Here is a 19,673-nt window from a genome sequence, read left to right on the forward strand (position 1 = left end):
ATTAGTAAAGTTAAAGACTTAAGTTACTTAAAATTTAACAAAATATTTATATTTTATTTATGAATAATATATAAATAATTATAAAATTTTTATATATAATTTATCGGTTCGATTTGGTTATTTTTGCAGTTATTTTTTAGTAAAGCCAAAACCAAACCAAATAATATCGATTTTTCAAAATTTAAAACCAAACCTAACTAAATCAAACCAAATATCGGTTTAGTTCGGATTGTGGTTCGATTTGGTTTTTTAACCATAACCATGAACAACCCTATATTAATTTTATGTTTTGGTTTAACTATTGGTATTTAGATAATCACCGCTTAATTCACCTAACTGCCGCTAAATGCTTTTATATATTAAGTAGTAATCTAAAACAGCTAAAAATATTTAATATCTTTTATCTGATCAAAATGATTTACGGCTGGCAATTATGTAATTTAAATCAAATGTGCCCAAAAAAAATAAAAAGGGAGAGCATTTTTGAAAGTATAATGTAACTCAATATAATGACACTTGCAACAATTATTATTTTCTTTCTTTTGCTTGTTGTTTTGGTAACATGGAATCACGAAATCCTCACTGATTAAATTTATGTGAAGAAATTAAATGGCAATTGCTGGAAGAAAAGATGAATCTATATTATAAACATTCAATAAAAAGAAAGTATTCAATTGAAATAAATCTCTAGGATTTAAATGACAATACAACTACAATCCGAAATAGGAAGAGAAAAAAAAATCAAATAAAGAATTACAAATTTTGATATCATGCCTTCTAACTCAAAATATGATAACCCTATGGGCTATATATGTTGAGATGGAGAAGGACTTAAATGAAACAATGCATGTTGAACATGAAAGATGGAAAATTAATAATACGGAGGTGGTGGTGATGGAGAAGGTGATGGTTTCTTGAAGTAGTCACTTTTTGGCAAAGACGACACCTTATATTCTGATTTAGGTACTGAAGGAACCTGTTTGTAGTTATCTTCTGGAACAGATGGCTTCTTGTAGTAGTCATTCTTAGGCAAAACAGGCACCTTGTATTCTTCCTTAGGCACTGAGGGCACCTTTGGAACATATGACACCTTCTTGTAGTTGTCTTCTGGAACTAGTGGCTTCTTGTAGTAGTCAGTCTTTGACAAAGAAGACACCTTGTATTCTTCTTTAGGCACCGAGGGTACCTTTGGAGCATATGACTCCTTCTTATTGTAGTTGTCTTCTGGAACTGATGACTTCTTAAAGTAGTCAAATTTTGGCAAAAATGACTCTTTATATTCTGGCTTAGCCATCGATGGTACCTCTGGAGCATACGACGTCTTCTTGTAGTTGTCTTCTAGAACTGATGGCTTCTTAAAGTAGTCAAATTTTGACAAAAATGACTCCTTATATTCTGGTTTAGCCATCGAGGGTACCTCTGAAACATATGACGACTTCTTGTAGTTGTCTTCTGGAACTGATGGCTTCTCAAAGTAGTCATTCTTTGGAAAAGAAGACACCTTGTATTCTTCTTTAGGCACTGAGGCAACCTTTGGAACATATGACACCTTTTTGTAGCTTTCTTCTGAAACTGATGGCTTCTTAAAGAAGTCAAATTTTGGCAAAAATGACTCCTTGTATTCTGCCTCTGGAACGTATGACACCTTCTTGTAGTTATCTTCTGGAATTGATGGCTTCTTGAAGTAGTCGTTCTTAGGCAAAGATGGCAACTCGTATTCTTGTTTAGGCATTGAGGGCACCTTGTATTCTTGTTCAGGAACTGTTGTTACTTTCTTATAGTTATCTTCTGAAACTGATGACTTCTTGATGTAGTCATTCTTCGGCAAAATTGATGTCTTATATTCATTTTCAAGCACTGAGGGTGCCTTGAAATTTTCACTTTTGACTATTGTGGTTGGTACTTTATTGTATGTTGAATCTGATGATTCATAAGAATATGGTGAATATGCCATAGTGCATGTGGCAATCAAGAAAAATGCCAAAGCACAAGCAAATAGTTTCTTCATTTGGCTTCCCATTGAGAAGATTTGGATTCTTAATAAGGCTAGATGGCTATTTGTTTTTCTTTTTTGTTGTGTGTTTTAGGATGGAGGAACTAGGAGTTTATATAGCTTAACTAAAAAGATGATTAGATGATTTGGATGCTATCAAAATAATCCAAACATATTTTTGATTTTCTCATTTTTTGGTTAATGCTGTTCCACTAAGGTCTTGAGATAATGGGTAGCCATGAACAATTTATACACATTTGATTAACTCACTTATTTTTAAAAATGAAGTCTAAACTTTTATTGACTATTCCAATAATGTTGTTCTATATCTTTTTTGTTGGTACATTGATAATTTGATTAAATAAAATTTTAAAATTGAAATATGTATTATATATATGCCTAACAAATATTGATCATTATTTGATGTCATGATCAAAATTAGTTGGGTCCACAAGTTTTGATGCTTTGAGCACGACTTATATTGACCAAATATTTTGGATTCGATGGGAGCTATTTATATCCAGTATTATCATATATTAAATCGTCGATTCTTATATTTCATCATCCGTACATAACATTTTTATCGTGAGTAGTGAAATATTTTAACATTTATCCCTGCTCCGATTTCTCTTAATCTGATAAAAATGATCCATGACCGGAAATTATGTAACTTTAATATAATACTCCCTCCGTCCAATTTTATATGTCACCTTTTTACTTTGCACTTGCATGAAGAAATGATGTAACTTTATCCTTCTACCCTTATTTAATGTTTCTTAAGTCAACTTTATTATTAACTATTCTATCAAGGGTATAATAGGTAAAATATGGTAATTTATGAATAAATTTTATAAAATGACAAGTATTGTGGTCTAACTATTTATAGAAAGGGATGACATATAAAATGGGACGGAGGGAGTACAACATAGACCAAAAAAGGATATTTTTACTGGTTGATTTCTCATATGGTCATTGAATTATTAATAGTGATTATCTAAGAAAGTCATCTTTTTTCTTGATTTCAACTTTCTTTAACAAAAAAGTGATTTTTGAACGAATAATTATTAGTTGAGTAACTGCATATTCATTGGATAAAGTAATTACTCAATGACACTAATTAATAAAAAATATTGTTTGTATCTTTCATCCAACTTCATTATTTTCTCTAATTTTATTTGTTGTTTTGGTAACGTTGAATATGTATCTTGAAGTTTCTGAATATGGTTGTTATGTTCCGGTGTTTTGCTATTAAATTTATGTAAAGAAATTAATAATTGCTGGAAAAATAGATTAACCTATGTACATTTTATAGAGTTGATTTCTCATATTCTAGTGTTCGATATTCGTAATATTGAAGCCTGACTAATCCATATGAATTCATAAACTTTCAATAAAAAGAATTTTTATTCAATTGAAATAAATCTCTGAAAACATTCAAAATATAATTAAATGACAAAACAATTACAATCCGAAGTAGGGAAAGAAAATAAATAAATAAATAAAGAACTACAAATTTTGATATCATGCCTTCTAACTCATAATATGAGAACCCTATGGGTTATATATGTTGAGCTGGAGAAGGACTTAAATGAAAGTTCAACATAAAAGATGGAAATTTAATAATATGGAGGTGGTGGTGATGGAGATGGTAATGGATTCTTGTAGTAGTCACTTTTTGGCAAAGAAGGCACCTTGTATTCGGGTTTAGCAACTGAGGGTACCTCTGGAACAGATGGCACCTTCTTGTAGTTATTTTCATGAACTGATGGCTTCTTGTAGTAGTCATTCTTTGGCAAAGAAGGCACCTTGTATTCAGGTTTAGCAACTGAGGGTACCTCTGGAACATATGACACCTTCTTGTAGCTATCTTCTGGAATGGTTGACTTCTTGTAGTTATCGTTTTTTGATAAAGAAGGCACCTTGTATTCTGGTTTAGGCACTAAGGGTACTTTTGGAACATATGACACCTTCTTGTAGTTATCTTCTGGAATTGATGGCTTCTTGTAATCGTTATTCTTTGGCAAATAAGACACCTCATATTCTTCTTTAGGCACTGAGGGCACCTTCGGAACAAATGACACCTTTTTGTAGTTATCTTCTGAAGTTGATGGCCTTTTGTAGTAATCATTCTTTGGCAAAGAAGACGCTTTGTATTCTTCTTTAGGCACTGAGGGCACCTTTGGAACATATGGGACCTTTTTGTAGTTGTCTTTTGAAACTGATGACTTCTTAAAGTAGTCAAATTTTGGCAAAAATGACTCTTTATATTCTGGTTTAGCCATCGAGGGTACCTCTGGAACATTTGACGCCTTCTTGTAGTTATCTTCTGGAACTGATGGCTTCTTGAAGTAGTCAAATTTTGGAAAAAATGACTCCTTATATTCTGGTTTAGCCATCGAGGGTACCTCTGGAACATATGACACCTTCTTGTAGTTATCTTCTGAATATGATGGTTTCTTGTTGTAGTCATTCTTTGGCAATAATGGCACCTTGTATTCCTGTTCGGAAACAGATGGTACTTTCTTATAGTTATCTTCTGAAACTAATGACTTCTTGTAGTAATCATTTTTTGGCAAAAATGACTCCTTATATTCCTTTTCTGACTTTGAGGGTGCCTTGAAGTCTTCAGTTTTGACTACTGTGGTTGGTACTTTACTGTATGTTGAATCTGATGATTCATAAGAATAAGGTGAATATGCCATAGTGCATGTGGCAATTAAGAAAAAGGCCAAAGCACAAGCAAATTGCTTCTTCATTTGGCTTCCCATTGAGAAGAATTGGATTCTAAGGCTATATATTGGTTTGTTTTTATTTTTCTTGTGTGTTTTAGAATGGAGGAATTAAGAGTTTATATAACATAACTAAGAATTTGATTTTCCCATTTTTTTTGTTAATGCTCTTCCACTAATTATGGTTATGAGATAGTGGGATGCCATGAACAATTCATACACAGTTGCTGGACTTACCTATTTTCAACATTTAAATCCAATTTTTTTATTGAATTTTAAGAATGTTGTTCTTGTGTTTTTGTTGGCATATTAAAAATTTGATTAAATTAGTTTTTAAAAGTTGAGATATGTGTCTGCCTAACAAATATTGTTCATTATTTGGTGTCCATTAGTTATATGTACTTGTTTAGCACGATTTATAATCCATGACAGCATATTTATATTTTTTTTGTTTGGAAATTTCCTAAGAAATTCATAGTTGCTACTGTTCGGCTACATCTTGCAAATCATACGTGAAATGTAAACTGCTTTAGGCGAGACCAATGTGACAAATCAAGTGAAAAAGATTTGGCAGAAGAAATCAATCTCTGGCCTCTCTTACCCTTGCGAGTACCATACATATGCTTTTCATTATCAAGAATTTTGGATTTGATTAGTTCTTGATACAAAGAGGAAAAATTAGAAGCTATTATTGTTTTTAACGTCATATATTTAATGTTTTTGGGTCAACTTAGTTAATTGTCTATTATTTGAAACTTATTGACTTAGATTAATCCAAATTCATGTGGTGTATGATCTTTTTCTAGGAAACAACTGCTCTATGAGAGATTATTTCATTCCATATAGGATCAAATCCTACCAAAAAGATAATTGAGTCAACAATATTATCTTTTAAAATTTCTCAAAGTTTTATTTTAGAAGTTCTGGATTTAAAAAGTTGCATATTTTGAGCTCAAAACTTCTGCTATATAGATCAAATGCACATTTTATCATAAATGGTGTAACATTTATCTCCCAATTACTCTTTATTTGATTAAAATGATTCACTACCTAGTTCTCAAGAATTGTATGTTTATAACAATAGAGATCGTTTTTCTTCTACTTTCCAATCCTTAGTAACCTATATTTTTAAGTATCTGATGGTTGTTATTAATAGTAAGTGAACAAATTGGCGATTGATGGAAGAATAGATGAAAACAACACAAAATCTTAATAAAAAGAACTTGTATTCAATTGAAATAAACAATCCTCTGGAAATATTCAAAATACAAATAAAGAATTACAAATTTTGATAACATGCCTTCTAACTCATATATGTTGAGCGTGAGAAGGACTTCCTTGAAACATGTTGAACGTGAAAAATGAAGATTTAATAGTATGGAGGAGGTGGTGATGGAGAAGGTGTTGAAGATGATTCATGGTAGTAAGGAGGTGGTGGTGATGGAGAAGGTGTTGGTTTCTTGAAGTAGTCATTTTTTGGCAGAGATGGCACCTTGTATTCTAGTTTAGACATTGAGGGTACTTCTGGAACAGATGAGACCTTCTTGTAGTTATCTTCTGGAATTGATGGCTTCTTGTAGTATTCATTCTTTGGCAAAGAAGGCACCTTGTATTCTTCTTTAGGCACTGAAGTCACCTTTGGAACATATGACACTTTTTTGTAGCTGTCTTCTGGAATTGATGGCTTCTTGTAATAGTCATTCTTTGACAAAGAAGGCACCTTGTATTCTTCTTTAGGCACTGAGGGTAGCTTTGGAACATATGGCACCCTTTCATAGTTATCTTCTGGAACTGATGGTTTATTGTAGTAATCATTTTTTGACAAAAAAGGCACTTCATATTCTTCTTTAGGAACTGAGGGCACCTTTGAAACATATGGTACTTTTTTGTAGCTATCTTGTGAAATAGATGGCTTCTTAAAGTAGTCAAATTTTGGTAAGAATGACTCTTTATATTCTGGTTTAGCCATCGAGGGTTCCTCGGGAACATATGACGCCTTCTTATAGTTGTCTTCTGAAATTGATGGTTTCTTGTAGTAGTCATTCTTTGGGAAAGATGGTACCTTGTATTCCGATTTAGGCATTGTGGGTACTTCTGAAACATATGACACCTTCTTGTAGTTATCTTCTGGAACTGATGGCTTCTTGAAGTAGTCAAATTTTGGAAAAAAATGACTCCTTATATTCTGGTTTAGTCATCGAGGGTACCTCTGGAACATATGACGCCTTTTTGTAGTTATTTTCTGGAACTGATGGCTTCTTAAAGTAGTCAAATTTTGGAAAAAATGACTCCTTATATTCTGGTTTAACCATCGAGGGTACCTTTGGAACATCTGACGTCTTCTTGTAGTTTTCTTCTGAAAATGATGGCTTCTTGTTGTAGTCATTCTTTGGCAAGAATGGAACCTTGTATTCCTGTTCGGGAACGGACGATACTTTCCTATAGTTATCTTCTGAAACTAATGGCTTCTTGTAGTAATCATTTTTTGGCAAAAATGACTCCTTATATTCCTTTTCCGACTCTGAGGGTGCCTTGAAGTCTTCACTTTTGACTACTGTGGTTGGTACTTTACTGTATGTTGAATCTGATGATTCATAAGAATAAGGTGAATATGCCATAGTGCATGTGGCAATCAAGAAAAAGGCCAAAGCACAAGCAAATTGCTTCTTTATTTGGCTTCCCATTGAGAAGAATTGGATTCTAAGGCTAGATATTGGTTTGTTTTTCTTTTTCTTGTGTGTTTTAGAATGGAGGAATTAGGAGTTTATATAACATAATTAAATAGTGATCATTTGATGATTTGGATGCTCTCAAAATTAAATAATCCAAACATATCAAAGATTTTGCCATTTTTTGGTTATTGCTGTTCCACTAATTAAGGTTTTGAGATAATGGGAAGCCATGAACAATTCATACATATTTGCTGGACTCACTTAGTTTCAATATTTAAATCCAATTTTTTATTGACTTCCAAGAAAGTTATTATTATTTTTTGTTGGAATGTTAAAAATTTGATTCAATTTGTTTTTAAAAGTTGAGATATGTGTAGACCTAACTAATATTGTCCATTATTTAATTTGGTGTCCATTAGTTATATGTACTTGTTTAGCACGAGTACTTATAATCCACATCATGGCACCACACTTAATTTTTTTTAAAAAAATATTTTTATTTTTAGAAATTTTCAAAGAAATTCACAGTTACTCTTCGAATGCACACGGAATAAATTTGCTTACATGTAATATCTTGAAAATCATATATGAGATGCAAACTGTTCTAGATAAGTCTGATATGAAGAATTTGATTGAAAAAGCATTGGCAGAATAAATCGACCTCTGTCCTCTCTTAGAGTACCATACATACTTTTCATTACTAAGAATAACAATATCTTGGGTTTGATTAGTTCTTGATACAAACATGAACATTTGGAAGCTATTGTTTTTAACGTCATATATTTAATGTTTTTGGATTGGCTTAGTTAATTGTCTGTTATTTGGAACTTATTGACTCAGATTAATCCAAATTTACGTCATGTATGGTCTATTTCTAAGAAAAAACTGCTCTATGAGAGATTATTTCATTCCATAGGATCGAACCCTACCAAAAAGATAATTGAATCAATCAAATTATTTTTTATAATTTCTCAAAACATTAATTTAGAAGTTCTGGATTTAAAAAGTTTCATACTTTGAGCTCAAAACTTCTGCAATATAGATCAAATGCACATTTTATCATAAATAGTGTAACATTTATCTCCCAATTCCTATTTATTTGATTAAAACGATTCACTACTTGATTAGCTTTATTTCTTTATCTCTCAAGAATTGTATGTTTATAACAATAGAGGCCGTTTTTCTTCTTCTTTCCCAATTCTAATAGATTAGACGAATTGTGTCGATTCTTTTGAGTAATATATCTGGAGGTGCACCCTACTCTTGTCTCTTGAAATCATCCAATCCTTAGTTACCTAATTTTGAAGTATATCTGATGGTTGTTATGTTCCAGAGTTTTGTTATTAATAGTAAGTGAGCAAATTGGCAATTGCTGGAAGAAAAGATGAAAACAACATTAACTCTTAATAAAAAAGAACTTGTATTCAATTGAAATAAACAATCCTCTGGAAATATTCAAAATACAAATAAAGAATTACAAATTTTGATAACATGCCTTCTAACTCATATATGTTGAGCGTGAGAAGGACTTCCTTGAAACATGTTGAACTTGAAAAATGAAGATTTAATAATATGGAGGAGGTGGTGATGGAGAAGGTGTTGAAGATGATTCATGGTAATAAGGAGGTGGTGGTGATGGAGAAGGTGATGGTTTCTTGAAGTAGTCATTTTTTGGCAGAGACGGCACCTTGTATTCTGGTTTAGGCATTGAGGGTACTTCTGGAACAGATGAGACCTTCTTGTAGTTATCTTCTGGAGTTGATGGCTTCTTGTAGTATTCATTCTTTGGCAAAGAAGGCACCTTGTATTCTTCTTTAGGCACTGAAGGCACCTTTGGAACATATGACACTTTTTTGTAGTTGTCTTTTGGAATTGATGGCTTCTTGTAGTAGTCATTCTTTGACAAAGAAGGCACCTTGTATTCTTCTTTAGGCACTGAGGGTAGCTTTGGAACATATGAGACCTTTTCATAGTTATCTTCTGGAACTGATGGCTTCTTGTAGTAATCATTTTTTGACAAAGAAGGCACTTTGTATTCTTCTTTAGAAACTGAGGGCACCTTTGAAACATATGGTACTTTGTTGTAGCTTTCTTCTGAAACAGATGGCTTCTTAAAGTAGTCAAATTTTGGTAAGAATGACTCTTTATATTCTGGTTTAGCCATCGAGGGTTCCTTGGGAACATATGACGCCTTCTTGTAGTTGTCTTCTGAAACTGATGGCTTCTTGTAGTAGTCATTCTTTGGCAAAGATTGTACCTTGTATTCCGATTTAGGCACTGTGGGTACTTCTGAAACATATGACACCTTCTTGTAGTTATCTTCTGGGACGGATGGTTTCTTGAAGTAGTCAAATTTTGGAAAAATTGACTCCTTATATTCTGGTTTAGTCATCGAGGGTACCTCTGGAACATATGACGCCTTCTTGTAGTTATCTTCTGGAACTGATGGCTTCTTGAAGTAGTCAAATTTTGGAAAAAATGACTCCTTATATTCTGGTTTAACCATCGAGGGTACCTCTGGAACATCTGACGTCTTCTTGTAGTTTTCTTCTGAAAATGATGGCTTCTTGTTGTAGTCATTCTTTGGCAAGAATGGAACCTTGTATTCCTGTTCGGGAACGGACGGTACTTTCCTATAGTTATCTTCTGAAACTAATGGCTTCTTGTAGTAATCATTTTTTGGCAAAAATGACTCCTTATATTCCTTTTCCGACTCTGAGGGTGCCTTGAAGTCTTCACTTTTGACTACTGTGGTTGGTACTTTATGGTAGGTTGAATCTGATGATTCATAAGAATAAGGTGAATATGCCATAGTGCATGTGGCAATCAAGAAAAATGCCAAAGCACAAGCAAATTGCTTCTTCATTTGGCTTCCCATTGAGAAGAATTGGATTCTAAGACTATATATTGGTTTGTTTTTATTTTTCTTGTGTGTTTTAGAATGGAGGAATTAAGAGTTTCTATAACATAACCAAGAAGGTGATTTTCCCTTTTTTTGGTTAATGCTCTTCCACTAATTAAGGTTATGAGATAATGGGAAGCCATGAACAATTCATACACAGTTGCTGGACTTGCCTATTTTTCAATATTTAAATCCAATTTTTTTTTATTGAATTTTAAGAATTTTGTTCTCGTGTTTTTGTTCGCATATTAAAATTTTGATTAAATTAGTTTTTAAAAGTTGAGATATGTGTAGGCCTAACAAATATTGTTTATTATTTTGTGTCCATTCGTTATATGTACTTGACTTATAATCCACATCATGACCATACTTATTTTTTTTTGGAAATTTCTAGAGAAATTCACAGTTGCTACTGTTCGGATGAACATTGGATAAATTGATTATATGAAATATCTTGCCAATAATACATGAGATGTAAACTGTTCTATGCGAGCCCAATGTGACAAATCAAGTGAAAAAGCTTTGACAGAAGAAATCGATCTCTAGCCTCTCTTATACCTTTGCGAGTACCATACATACTTTTCATTATCAAGAATGACAATATTTTCGGTTTGATTAGTTCTTGATACAACTAGGAAAAAATAAAAACTATTGTTTTTAACGCCATATATTTAGTGTTTTTGGGTTGGCTTAGTTAAGGGTCTGTTATTTGAAACTTATGACTTAGATTAAATTTGTGTAGTGTATGGTCTATTTATAGGAAAAAGTGCTCTATGAGAGATTATTTCATTTCATAGGATTGAACCCTACCAAAAAGATAATTGAATCAATCAAATTATTTTTTAAAACTTCTCAAAATATTATTTTAGAAGTTCAGGATTTAAAAAGTTTCATACTTTGAGCTCAAAACTTCTGCAATATAAGATCAGATGCACATTTTATCATAAATAATATAACATTTATCTCCCAATTTCTCTTTATCTGATTAAAACGATTCACTACTTGGTTCGCTTTATTTCTTTATCTTTCAAGAATGGTATGTTTATAACAATACAGACCGTTTTTCTTCTTCTTTCCCATTCTAATAGATTAGACGAATTGTGTCGATTCTTTTGAGTAATATATCTGGAAATGCACCCTAGTCTTGTCTCTTGAAATCATCCAATCCTTAGTTACCTAATTTTGAAGTATATCTGATGGTTGTTATGTTCCAGAGTTTTGTTATTAATAGTAAGTGAGCAAATTGGCAATTGCTGGAAGAAAAGATGAAAACAACATTAACTCTTAATAAAAAAGAACTTGTATTCAATTGAAATAAACAATCCTCTGGAAATATTCAAAATACAAATAAAGAATTACAAATTTTGATAACATGCCTTCTAACTCATATATGTTGAGCGTGAGAAGGACTTCCTTGAAACATGTTGAACTTGAAAAATGAAGATTTAATAATATGGAGGAGGTGGTGATGGAGAAGGTGTTGAAGATGATTCATGGTAGTAAGGAGGTGGTGGTGATGGAGAAGGTGATGGTTTCTTGAAGTAGTCATTTTTTGGCAGAGACGGCACCTTGTATTCTGGTTTAGGCATTGAGGGTACTTCTGGAACAGATGAGACCTTCTTGTAGTTATCTTCTGGAATTGATGGCTTCTTGTAGTATTCATTCTTTGGAAAAGAAGGCACCTTGTATTCTTCTTTAGGCACTGAAGGCACCTTTGGAACATATGACACTTTTTTGTAGTTGTCTTCTGGAATTGATGGCTTCTTGTAGTAGTCATTCTTTGACAAAGAAGGCACTTTGTATTCTTCTTTAGGCACTAAGGGTAGCTTTGGAACATATGAGACCTTTTCATAGTTATCTTCTGGAACTGATGGCTTCTTGTAGTAATCATTTTTTGACAAAGAAGGCACTTTGTATTCTTCTTTAGAAACTGAGGGCACCTTTGAAACATATGGTACTTTGTTGTAGCTTTCTTCTGAAACAGATGGCTTCTTAAAGTAGTCAAATTTTGGTAAGAATGACTCTTTATATTCTGGTTTAGCCATCGAGGGTTCCTTGGGAACATATGACGCCTTCTTGTAGTTGTCTTCTGAAACTGATGGCTTCTTGTAGTAGTCATTCTTTGGCAAAGATTGTACCTTGTATTCCGATTTAGGCACTGTGGGTACTTCTGAAACATATGACACCTTCTTGTAGTTATCTTCTGGGACGGATGGTTTCTTGAAGTAGTCAAATTTTGGAAAAATTGACTCCTTATATTCTGGTTTAGTCATCGAGGGTACCTCTGGAACATATGACGCCTTCTTGTAGTTATCTTCTGGAACTGATGGCTTCTTGAAGTAGTCAAATTTTGGAAAAAATGACTCCTTATATTTTGGTTTAACCATCGAGGGTACCTCTGGAACATCTGACGTCTTCTTGTAGTTTTCTTCTGAAAATGATGGCTTCTTGTTGTAGTCATTCTTTGGCAAGAATGGAACCTTGTATTCCTGTTCGGGAACGGACAGTACTTTCCTATAGTTATCTTCTGAAACTAATGGCTTCTTGTAGTAATCATTTTTTGGCAAAAATGACTCCTTATATTCCTTTTCCGACTCTGAGGGTGCCTTGAAGTCTTCACTTTTGACTACTGTGGTTGGTACTTTATGGTAGGTTGAATCTGATGATTCATAAGAATAAGGTGAATATGCCATAGTGCATGTGGCAATCAAGAAAAATGCCAAAGCACAAGCAAATTGCTTCTTCATTTGGCTTCCCATTGAGAAGAATTGGATTCTTAGGCTAGATATTGGTTTGTTTTTATTTTTTCTTGTGTGTTTTAGAATGGAGGAATTAAGAGTCTATATAACATAACTAAGAAGGTGATTTTCCCTTTTTTTGGTTAATGCTCCTCCACTAATTAAGGTTATGAGATAATGGGAAGCCATGAACAATTCATACACAGTTGCTGGACTCACTTATTTTCAATATTTAATTCCAATTTTTTATTGACTTCCAAGAATGTTGTTCTTGATTTTTTTTATTTTTTATTTTTTATTTTTTGCTGTAATGTTAAAAATTTGATTAAATTTGTTTTTAAAAGTTTGAGATATGTGTAGACCTAACAAATATTGTTCATTATTTGGTGTCCATTAATTAGTTATATGTACTTGATTAGCATGAGTACTTATAATCCATATCGTGGAACCACACTCACTTTTTTTTAATACTTTTTTTTTTGGAAATTTTCGGAGAAATTCACAGGTTCTACTCTTCGGGAGCATACTGAATAAATCCACTCATATGTGATATTTTACTAACCATATATGAGATGTAAACTGCTCTAGACAAGTCCAATACGACGAATTTGACTGAAAAAGTGTTGGCATGATAAATCGATCTTTGTCCTCTCTTATCCTTGCGAGTACCATACATACTTTTCATTACAAAGAATAACAATATCTTAGGTTTGATTAGTTCTTGATACAAACAGGAAAAATTGGAAGCTATTGTTTTGAATGTAATATATTTAGTGTTTTTGATTTGGCTTAATTATTTGTTATTCAAATAATGACAAAGATTATTCTAAATTTGCATCGTGTATGGTCCATTATTTCCAGGAAAAAGGTGTTCTTTGAGAGATTACTCCATTTCCTAAGATCAAACCCCACCAAATAGATAATTAAGTCAATCAAATCCTTTTAAAGATTTATTTTTTAAGATTCTCAACATATTTTAGAAGTTCCGATTTTAAAAAATTTCTACTTGAAGCTCAAAACTTCTGCAAAATAAATAAAATGCATTTTACGATTAGACATATTGTACAATTCTTTCGAGTAATATATCTGGAAATGCACTCTGTCTCTTGGAATCACTCAATCCTTTAGTTACCTATTTTTGAAGTATCTGATGGTTGTTATTTTCCAGTGTTGTTCTATTAAAATTTAATTGAAGAAATTGGCAGATGTTGGAAGAAAATAGATGAAACTAAATAAACTCTCAATAAAAAGAACTTGTATTTAATTGAAATTAACAATCTTTTGGAAATATTCAAAATACAATATAATTTAATTAAATAACAAAACAATTGCAACTCGAAGCGGGAAAGGAAAATAAAACAAATAAAGAATTACAAATTTTGAGATAGAACTCATAATATGAGAACTCTATGAGTTATATATGTTGAGCTGGAGGACTTCCTTGAAACATGTTGAACATGAAAGATGGAAATTTAATAATATGGAGGTGGTGGTGATGGAGAAGGTGATGCCTTCTTGTAGTAGTTGTTTTCCGAAAAAGAAGGCATCTTGTATTCTTCTTTAGGCACTGACGGAACCTTTGGAACAAATGACACCTTTTTATAGTTATCTTCAGGAACTGATGGCTTCTTGTAGTAGTCATTCTTTGGCAAAGAAGGCACCTTGTATTCGGGTTTAGCAACTGAGGGTACTTCTGAAACGTATGACACCTTCTTGTAGTTATCTTCTGGAACTGTTGGCTTCTTGTAATAGTCATTCTTTGACAAAGAAGGCACCTTGTATTCTTCTTTAGGCAGTGAGGGCACCTTTGGAACATATGACACCTTTTTGTAGTTATCTTCTGGAATTGATGGCTTCTTGTAGTAATCATTCTTTGGCAAAGAAGACACCTTGTATTCTTCTTTAGGCACTGAGGACACCTTTGGAACATATGTCACCGTTTTGTAGTTATCTTTTGGAACTGATGGCTTGTTATAGTAATCATTTTTTGGCAAAGAAGGCACCTTGTATTCTTCTTTAGGCACTGAGGGCACCTTTGGAACATATGACACCTTTTTATAGCTATCTTCTGGAACTGATGACTTCTTAAAGTAGTCATTCTTAGGTAAAACAGGTACCTTGTATTCTTCCTTAGAAACTGATGGTACCTTTGGAACATATGACTCCTTTTTGTAGCTATCTTCTGAAACTGGTGGCTTCTTGAAGTAGTCAAATTTTGGTAAAAATGACTCCTTGTATTCTGGTTTAGCCATCGAGGGTACCTTTGGAACATATGACTCCTTTTTGTAGCTATCATCTGAAACTGATGGCTTCTTGAAATAGTCAAATTTTGGAAAAGATGACTCCTTGTATTCTGGTTTAGCCATCGAGGGTACCTTTGGAACATATGACTCTTTTTTGTAGCTATCATCTGAAACTGATGGCTTCTTGAAGTAGTCAAATTTTGGAAAAAATGACTCCTTATATTCTGGTTTAGCCTTTGAGGGTACCTCTGGAACATATGACGCCTTCTTGTAGTCGTCTTCTTGAACTGATGGCTTCTTAAAGTAGTCAAATTTTGGAAAAAATGACTCCTTATATTCTGGTTTAGCCTTTGAGGGTACCTCTGGAACATATGACGCCTTCTTGTAGTCGTCTTCTTGAACTGATGGCTTCTTAAAGTAATCATTTTTCGGCAAAAATGACACCTTATATTCCTTTTCCGACTCTGAGGGTACCTTGAAGTCTTCACTTTTGACTTCTGTGGTTGGTACTTTAGTGTATGTTGAATCTGATAATTCATAAGAATAAGGTGAATATGCCATAGTGCATGTGGCAATCAAGAAAAATGCCAAAGCACAAGCAAAATGAAGCCATTGCTTCTTCATTTGACTTCCCATTTAGAAGATTTTGATTCTTAGCCTAGATAATCTTTTTTTTTCTTTTTCTTGTATATTTGAGAATAGAGTAACTAGGAGTTTATATAGCCTAAACTAAGAAAGTTACTTGATAGTTTAGATACTTAAAATAATCCAAACATATTTGGTTGTTGCTGTTCCACTAACATTTTTGAGATAATGGAAAGCCATGATCAATTCATACACCTTTTCTTGGCTCAATTATTTTATAAAATTAATCCAAACTTTTTTTTAAAGTTCTAAGGTCCCATAAGATACTATCCAAACTTTAGGGGGGTTAAATGAACATTTTCTAAACTTCAGTATGTCTAAATGACAATTAACTATCTTCCCTTCTCCTTCTTCAATCGCCATTTTATTTCAGCACAAAGAACCGATTTTTTTTTGTTGAAATTCTTACAAATCTTTTGTTTCTAGCAAAATACTGAAAGTTCCAATTTTTTTTGAGGTTTCAGCAAATCACAGGTATTAAATTTTTGTGTTCATTGAGTACCAAGATTACTTTTTTATTCAATTTGAATGAATACCATATATCAAGTATGTAAAGATTGCCTTTTTAATAAACTTTTATTGAACCATAAGTTAAAATTGAATCAAATATGTGCATAATCAGATCTGGTTGTCTCTTTTTATGTATATATCTCCTTCATCTTTTGTCTGCTCAGTGCTTTTGGTTCTTCGTTTAATCTTACCTCTTGGTTGAACATCTGTTTTCGTATTTGAGCTTCCTTTTTTTAAATGAATTTGGGGTGTTTTTGGTTCTTTGGTGGATTTGTAATTTTGAAGGTCTTATTTTCTGGGCGTTTAGTGGCTTTAGGGTTGAGCCGCCTTGTTTGTGTAGTGACAAGCTTACATTTTTTTTTTAATGTAACTTGAATTCACACCCCTATATCAAGAATGAATGAATTTCTAGTTGTAGGTATCAACTTTGCATATCCATTAGATACCAAGTTTGCCTTTTTATTCAACTTGTATCGACCCATAAATCAAGAATCAAATTATTATTGCTTGTATCGAATTGTGTAGAGGTTGGTTATGGATGGATTCAGGAGAGGTAGAGATAGACTGAAGGATATTGGGGAGAGGTGATTATACAGGACTTGGTGCAGTTTTGCAGCTTACTTATCTAAGGTGTGGAGGGTATGAAATAAGATAGTAGGTTAGTACGTAGGAGTGTTTTGTCTTGTTGTCCTTACTAGTAGTCTAAAACTACAACCCTCTCCCCCCTGCCGCAATACTAAACCTGGCCCTGTGCTCAGGCTTGGCTAATTTGCAGCCTGCGGAAGGGCATTTGTGGTAGATGATAGAAAGGTGTGTCAACAGCCTCTGTTGGTAAGGCCTTATGAGCATGTTTTAATTTGGCAGGAGTTATCTAAGATGCTTTCAAGAATTGCGAAAATCCCACTTGTGAGTTCACATCCTGAGGTTTATGAACCATGTGATGATTCGTTTGCATTGGTCGATGCTTTATTAGCTGATCGAACTAACTTGTTACAACACAAACCCTCAATTTGTATGGAAATTGGTTGTGGTAGTGGTTATGTTATTACTTCACTTGCTGTTATGCTTGGACACGAAGGATTTGTTCCATACTATATTGCAACAGATATCAACCCTCATGCAATAAGGGTGACTCGTGAGACCATGGATGCTCATGGGGTTTATGCAGAGTTGGTAAACACTGATATTACATCTGGACTTGAGAAGCGATTGGCAGGATCAGTTGATGTGCTGGTTGTGAACCCTCCTTATGTTCCTACACCTGAAGACGAAGTTGGTTTTGAAGGCATCACTTCGGCGTGGGCTGGAGGGGAGAATGGTCGAAGCGTTATTGATAAAATACTGCCTGCTGCTGACAATCTTTTGTCAGAGAAGGGCTGGTTATATATGGTCACGCTTACTGCTAATAAACCCTCAGAAATATGTCTTGAGATGAGAAAGAAGGGTTATGCATCTCGAATTATCCTTCAAAGATCAACTGAAGAAGAGAGCCTTCATATTATCAAATTTTGGCGAGATTCTGATAGCCAGTTGGAGCTGAGTAATCTAAATTATTGGTCTAAACTGGTCGGGAATTAGTTAAAGGGTCTCATTTTGTGCTTTCATCGATTGTCCGTTGGGGAATATGTCACTAGCTGTTAATAGCATAGCAGATAGAGGAGGAAGTTCATCAACTGGATGTGGTAAGGCTCTCTTCTACTCTCTCTTTATTTTAGTAGAGTCACTTTTTTTCACATGGTTTGTTTAAAGCAATACATAGAAATGTGAAAAATTGAATTGATTTTCGTTTTTGTGGTACTATTGTTCAGGTGGACGGGGTCTGTTATCTTTATTAAAAGGTTTCCTCAAACAAGCTGACTCGCGCTCAACTTTATCAAGTACCTGATTTAATGCCTAAAGCTGTATCTTCTTGGTTCTAAACACAAATTTTGAATAATTTGCTTCCATAATCTGCTCTCTTCACAAAAAGCTAGTGCGTTACTATCTCACAATGCTGAAAGAATCAGTTGATGAATATGTTTGGACGGATATTATCTGGATTCTTGGCTGGTTCGTGTCTTGTTAATTTTCGTAGATTCTTACTATATCCATGTTGGTGAAAATTTCCAGCCCTTTGAAATATTCGTGCTTATTTTACTTGTTCATTATGTCTTGAAGTTTATAGAATATCATGTTGAGAAGTAATTCCTAATCAGAGTGATTACTTCAATTATTTCTGCAAATAAGATGCTTGTGACACAACTTCAGACCATGATTTCGTTGCTTGGACTCTCCAGAAATGTACTACTTTTGGAGGATCTGACACATCCCACAATGTTTTTGAAGAGCTCGAGCAACATATGATTTATGGTTTTGAACCTTTCTACCTAGTGGCATTACCCTACATGTTTCATAAAGAACTGTCATTAGCTCCTTTTATATGCTAATGCAGCAAAAGTGTTGAAAAGTTAAATTCAAACATTTTTCTTTGTACTGTTGAGTTGAGCAACCTTGAGAAGAGAAATTTATGAAGGGATATCCATGTTCTTTAAAAGTGTTCAAAAAAATGTATTTAGACAGGGGTCGTTTGGTTCATGGACTAAGTTATCTCGGGATTACAGATTATAATCCTCGAACTAATTTATCCCACATAACACCAAGTTTAATGTCCACCTTATCCCGTGAACCTAACGACTTATATGTATAGACTCAATATCATCCTTATTTGCATTACCTCATTTTCCTCTTCTAGTAAGTTCTCTTGTGAACAATTTGAAACAAAGTAGATAAATAGTTCAACATAAGAGTCAAAACACAAGAAGAAGAAACAAATAGCTAAAAGGTTTCTGAATATAAAATCGCGACAAGTGAAGCTTGCTCAAATGGTAGTAATATCTAAAGTCATGATTTCCAGTGGTTTGGGCTTGAGACTTTCATGTTGGAGGTCTCAAGTTCGAAACCCCTTGCCAACGAAAGCAGGGGCTTTGCCTTCTGGGTTGAACTCGTCGCACCGGACTTGCCTAGTGCGGGTTACCTTTCCTATGTGGTTTGCGAGCTATTACATAGGAGCAGGGGTTTTATCTTGTGCGCACTCAAAGGACAGCGATTGCAAATTTCCCTTGTCAAAAAAAATAAAAAATAATCTAAAGCCATGAACCTCGAAAACTCTCAAACTTATTTATGGCCCTCAATTTTACTATTATCTAGACACAAGAACAATTACACATGGAGTATGAACACTTTTCCATTCTAAAAATTCTAA

The 19,673-nt window shown here is 33.5% G+C and overlaps 6 protein-coding genes and 1 pseudogene across 6 annotated transcripts; 1 reads left to right on the forward strand and 6 right to left on the reverse strand.

Moving 5' to 3' along the window:
• Positions 1-871: 871 nt before the first annotated feature.
• LOC125828507 (protein PELPK1-like) lies at positions 872-2,020 on the reverse strand. The gene has a single exon (XM_049507804.1). The coding sequence runs from the start codon at positions 2,018-2,020 to the stop codon at positions 872-874; it is 1,149 nt and encodes a 382-aa protein (XP_049363761.1).
• Positions 2,021-3,609: 1,589 nt separating this feature from the next.
• On the reverse strand, positions 3,610-4,761 carry LOC125828505 (protein PELPK1-like). The gene has a single exon (XM_049507802.1). The coding sequence runs from the start codon at positions 4,759-4,761 to the stop codon at positions 3,610-3,612; it is 1,152 nt and encodes a 383-aa protein (XP_049363759.1).
• A 1,330-nt stretch (positions 4,762-6,091) lies between these two features.
• Positions 6,092-7,406, reverse strand: LOC125828502 (protein PELPK1-like; annotated as a pseudogene).
• Positions 7,407-8,958: 1,552 nt separating this feature from the next.
• LOC125828500 (protein PELPK1-like) lies at positions 8,959-10,284 on the reverse strand. Its single transcript, XM_049507797.1, has 2 exons — positions 9,700-10,284; positions 8,959-9,585 (listed from the first exon to the last, which is right to left on the reverse strand). Exons 1-2 carry the CDS (start codon positions 10,270-10,272, stop codon positions 8,959-8,961), a joined length of 1,200 nt encoding a protein of 399 aa, XP_049363754.1. The 5' UTR covers positions 10,273-10,284.
• A 1,457-nt stretch (positions 10,285-11,741) lies between these two features.
• Positions 11,742-13,067, reverse strand: LOC125828501 (protein PELPK1-like). The gene is made up of 2 exons (XM_049507799.1): positions 12,483-13,067; positions 11,742-12,368 (listed from the first exon to the last, which is right to left on the reverse strand). The coding sequence occupies exons 1-2, from the start codon at positions 13,053-13,055 to the stop codon at positions 11,742-11,744; spliced, it is 1,200 nt and encodes a 399-aa protein (XP_049363756.1). The 5' UTR covers positions 13,056-13,067.
• A 1,439-nt stretch (positions 13,068-14,506) lies between these two features.
• Positions 14,507-15,913, reverse strand: LOC125828498 (protein PELPK1-like). Its single transcript, XM_049507795.1, has 2 exons — positions 15,410-15,913; positions 14,507-15,295 (listed from the first exon to the last, which is right to left on the reverse strand). The coding sequence occupies exons 1-2, from the start codon at positions 15,911-15,913 to the stop codon at positions 14,507-14,509; spliced, it is 1,293 nt and encodes a 430-aa protein (XP_049363752.1).
• A 401-nt stretch (positions 15,914-16,314) lies between these two features.
• On the forward strand, positions 16,315-18,331 carry LOC125828515 (uncharacterized). The gene is made up of 3 exons (XM_049507812.1): positions 16,315-16,396; positions 17,297-18,114; positions 18,241-18,331. The coding sequence occupies exon 2, from the start codon at positions 17,309-17,311 to the stop codon at positions 18,008-18,010; it is 702 nt and encodes a 233-aa protein (XP_049363769.1). The 5' UTR covers positions 16,315-16,396; positions 17,297-17,308; the 3' UTR covers positions 18,011-18,114; positions 18,241-18,331.
• The last annotated feature ends 1,342 nt before the right edge of the window (positions 18,332-19,673 follow it).

Source organism: Solanum verrucosum, unplaced genomic scaffold (genome assembly GCF_900185275.1).
Source record: "Solanum verrucosum unplaced genomic scaffold, falcon-dt-bn FXZP01000273.1, whole genome shotgun sequence".
In the NCBI taxonomy this organism is placed as follows: domain Eukaryota; kingdom Viridiplantae; phylum Streptophyta; class Magnoliopsida; order Solanales; family Solanaceae; genus Solanum; species Solanum verrucosum.

Excerpts from the sequence above, each read along its gene's own strand:
- LOC125828507 (XM_049507804.1), bottom strand. The coding sequence starts at position 2,020 with ATGGGAAGCCAAATGAAGAAACTATTTGCTTGTGCTTTGGCATTTTTC.
- LOC125828505 (XM_049507802.1), bottom strand. The coding sequence starts at position 4,761 with ATGGGAAGCCAAATGAAGAAGCAATTTGCTTGTGCTTTGGCCTTTTTC.
- LOC125828500 (XM_049507797.1), bottom strand. The coding sequence starts at position 10,272 with ATGGGAAGCCAAATGAAGAAGCAATTTGCTTGTGCTTTGGCATTTTTC. Across the intron at positions 9,586-9,699 it reads CAGAAGATAACTACAAGAAG|GCGTCATATGTTCCCAAGGA; the intron begins GTGTCATATGTT and ends AACTACAAGAAG.
- LOC125828501 (XM_049507799.1), bottom strand. The coding sequence starts at position 13,055 with ATGGGAAGCCAAATGAAGAAGCAATTTGCTTGTGCTTTGGCATTTTTC. Across the intron at positions 12,369-12,482 it reads CAGAAGATAACTACAAGAAG|GCGTCATATGTTCCCAAGGA; the intron begins GTGTCATATGTT and ends AACTACAAGAAG.
- LOC125828498 (XM_049507795.1), bottom strand. The coding sequence starts at position 15,913 with ATGGGAAGTCAAATGAAGAAGCAATGGCTTCATTTTGCTTGTGCTTTG. Across the intron at positions 15,296-15,409 it reads AAGAGTCATATGTTCCAAAG|GTACCCTCGATGGCTAAACC; the intron begins GTACCCTCGATG and ends TATGTTCCAAAG.
- LOC125828515 (XM_049507812.1), top strand. The coding sequence starts at position 17,309 with ATGCTTTCAAGAATTGCGAAAATCCCACTTGTGAGTTCACATCCTGAG.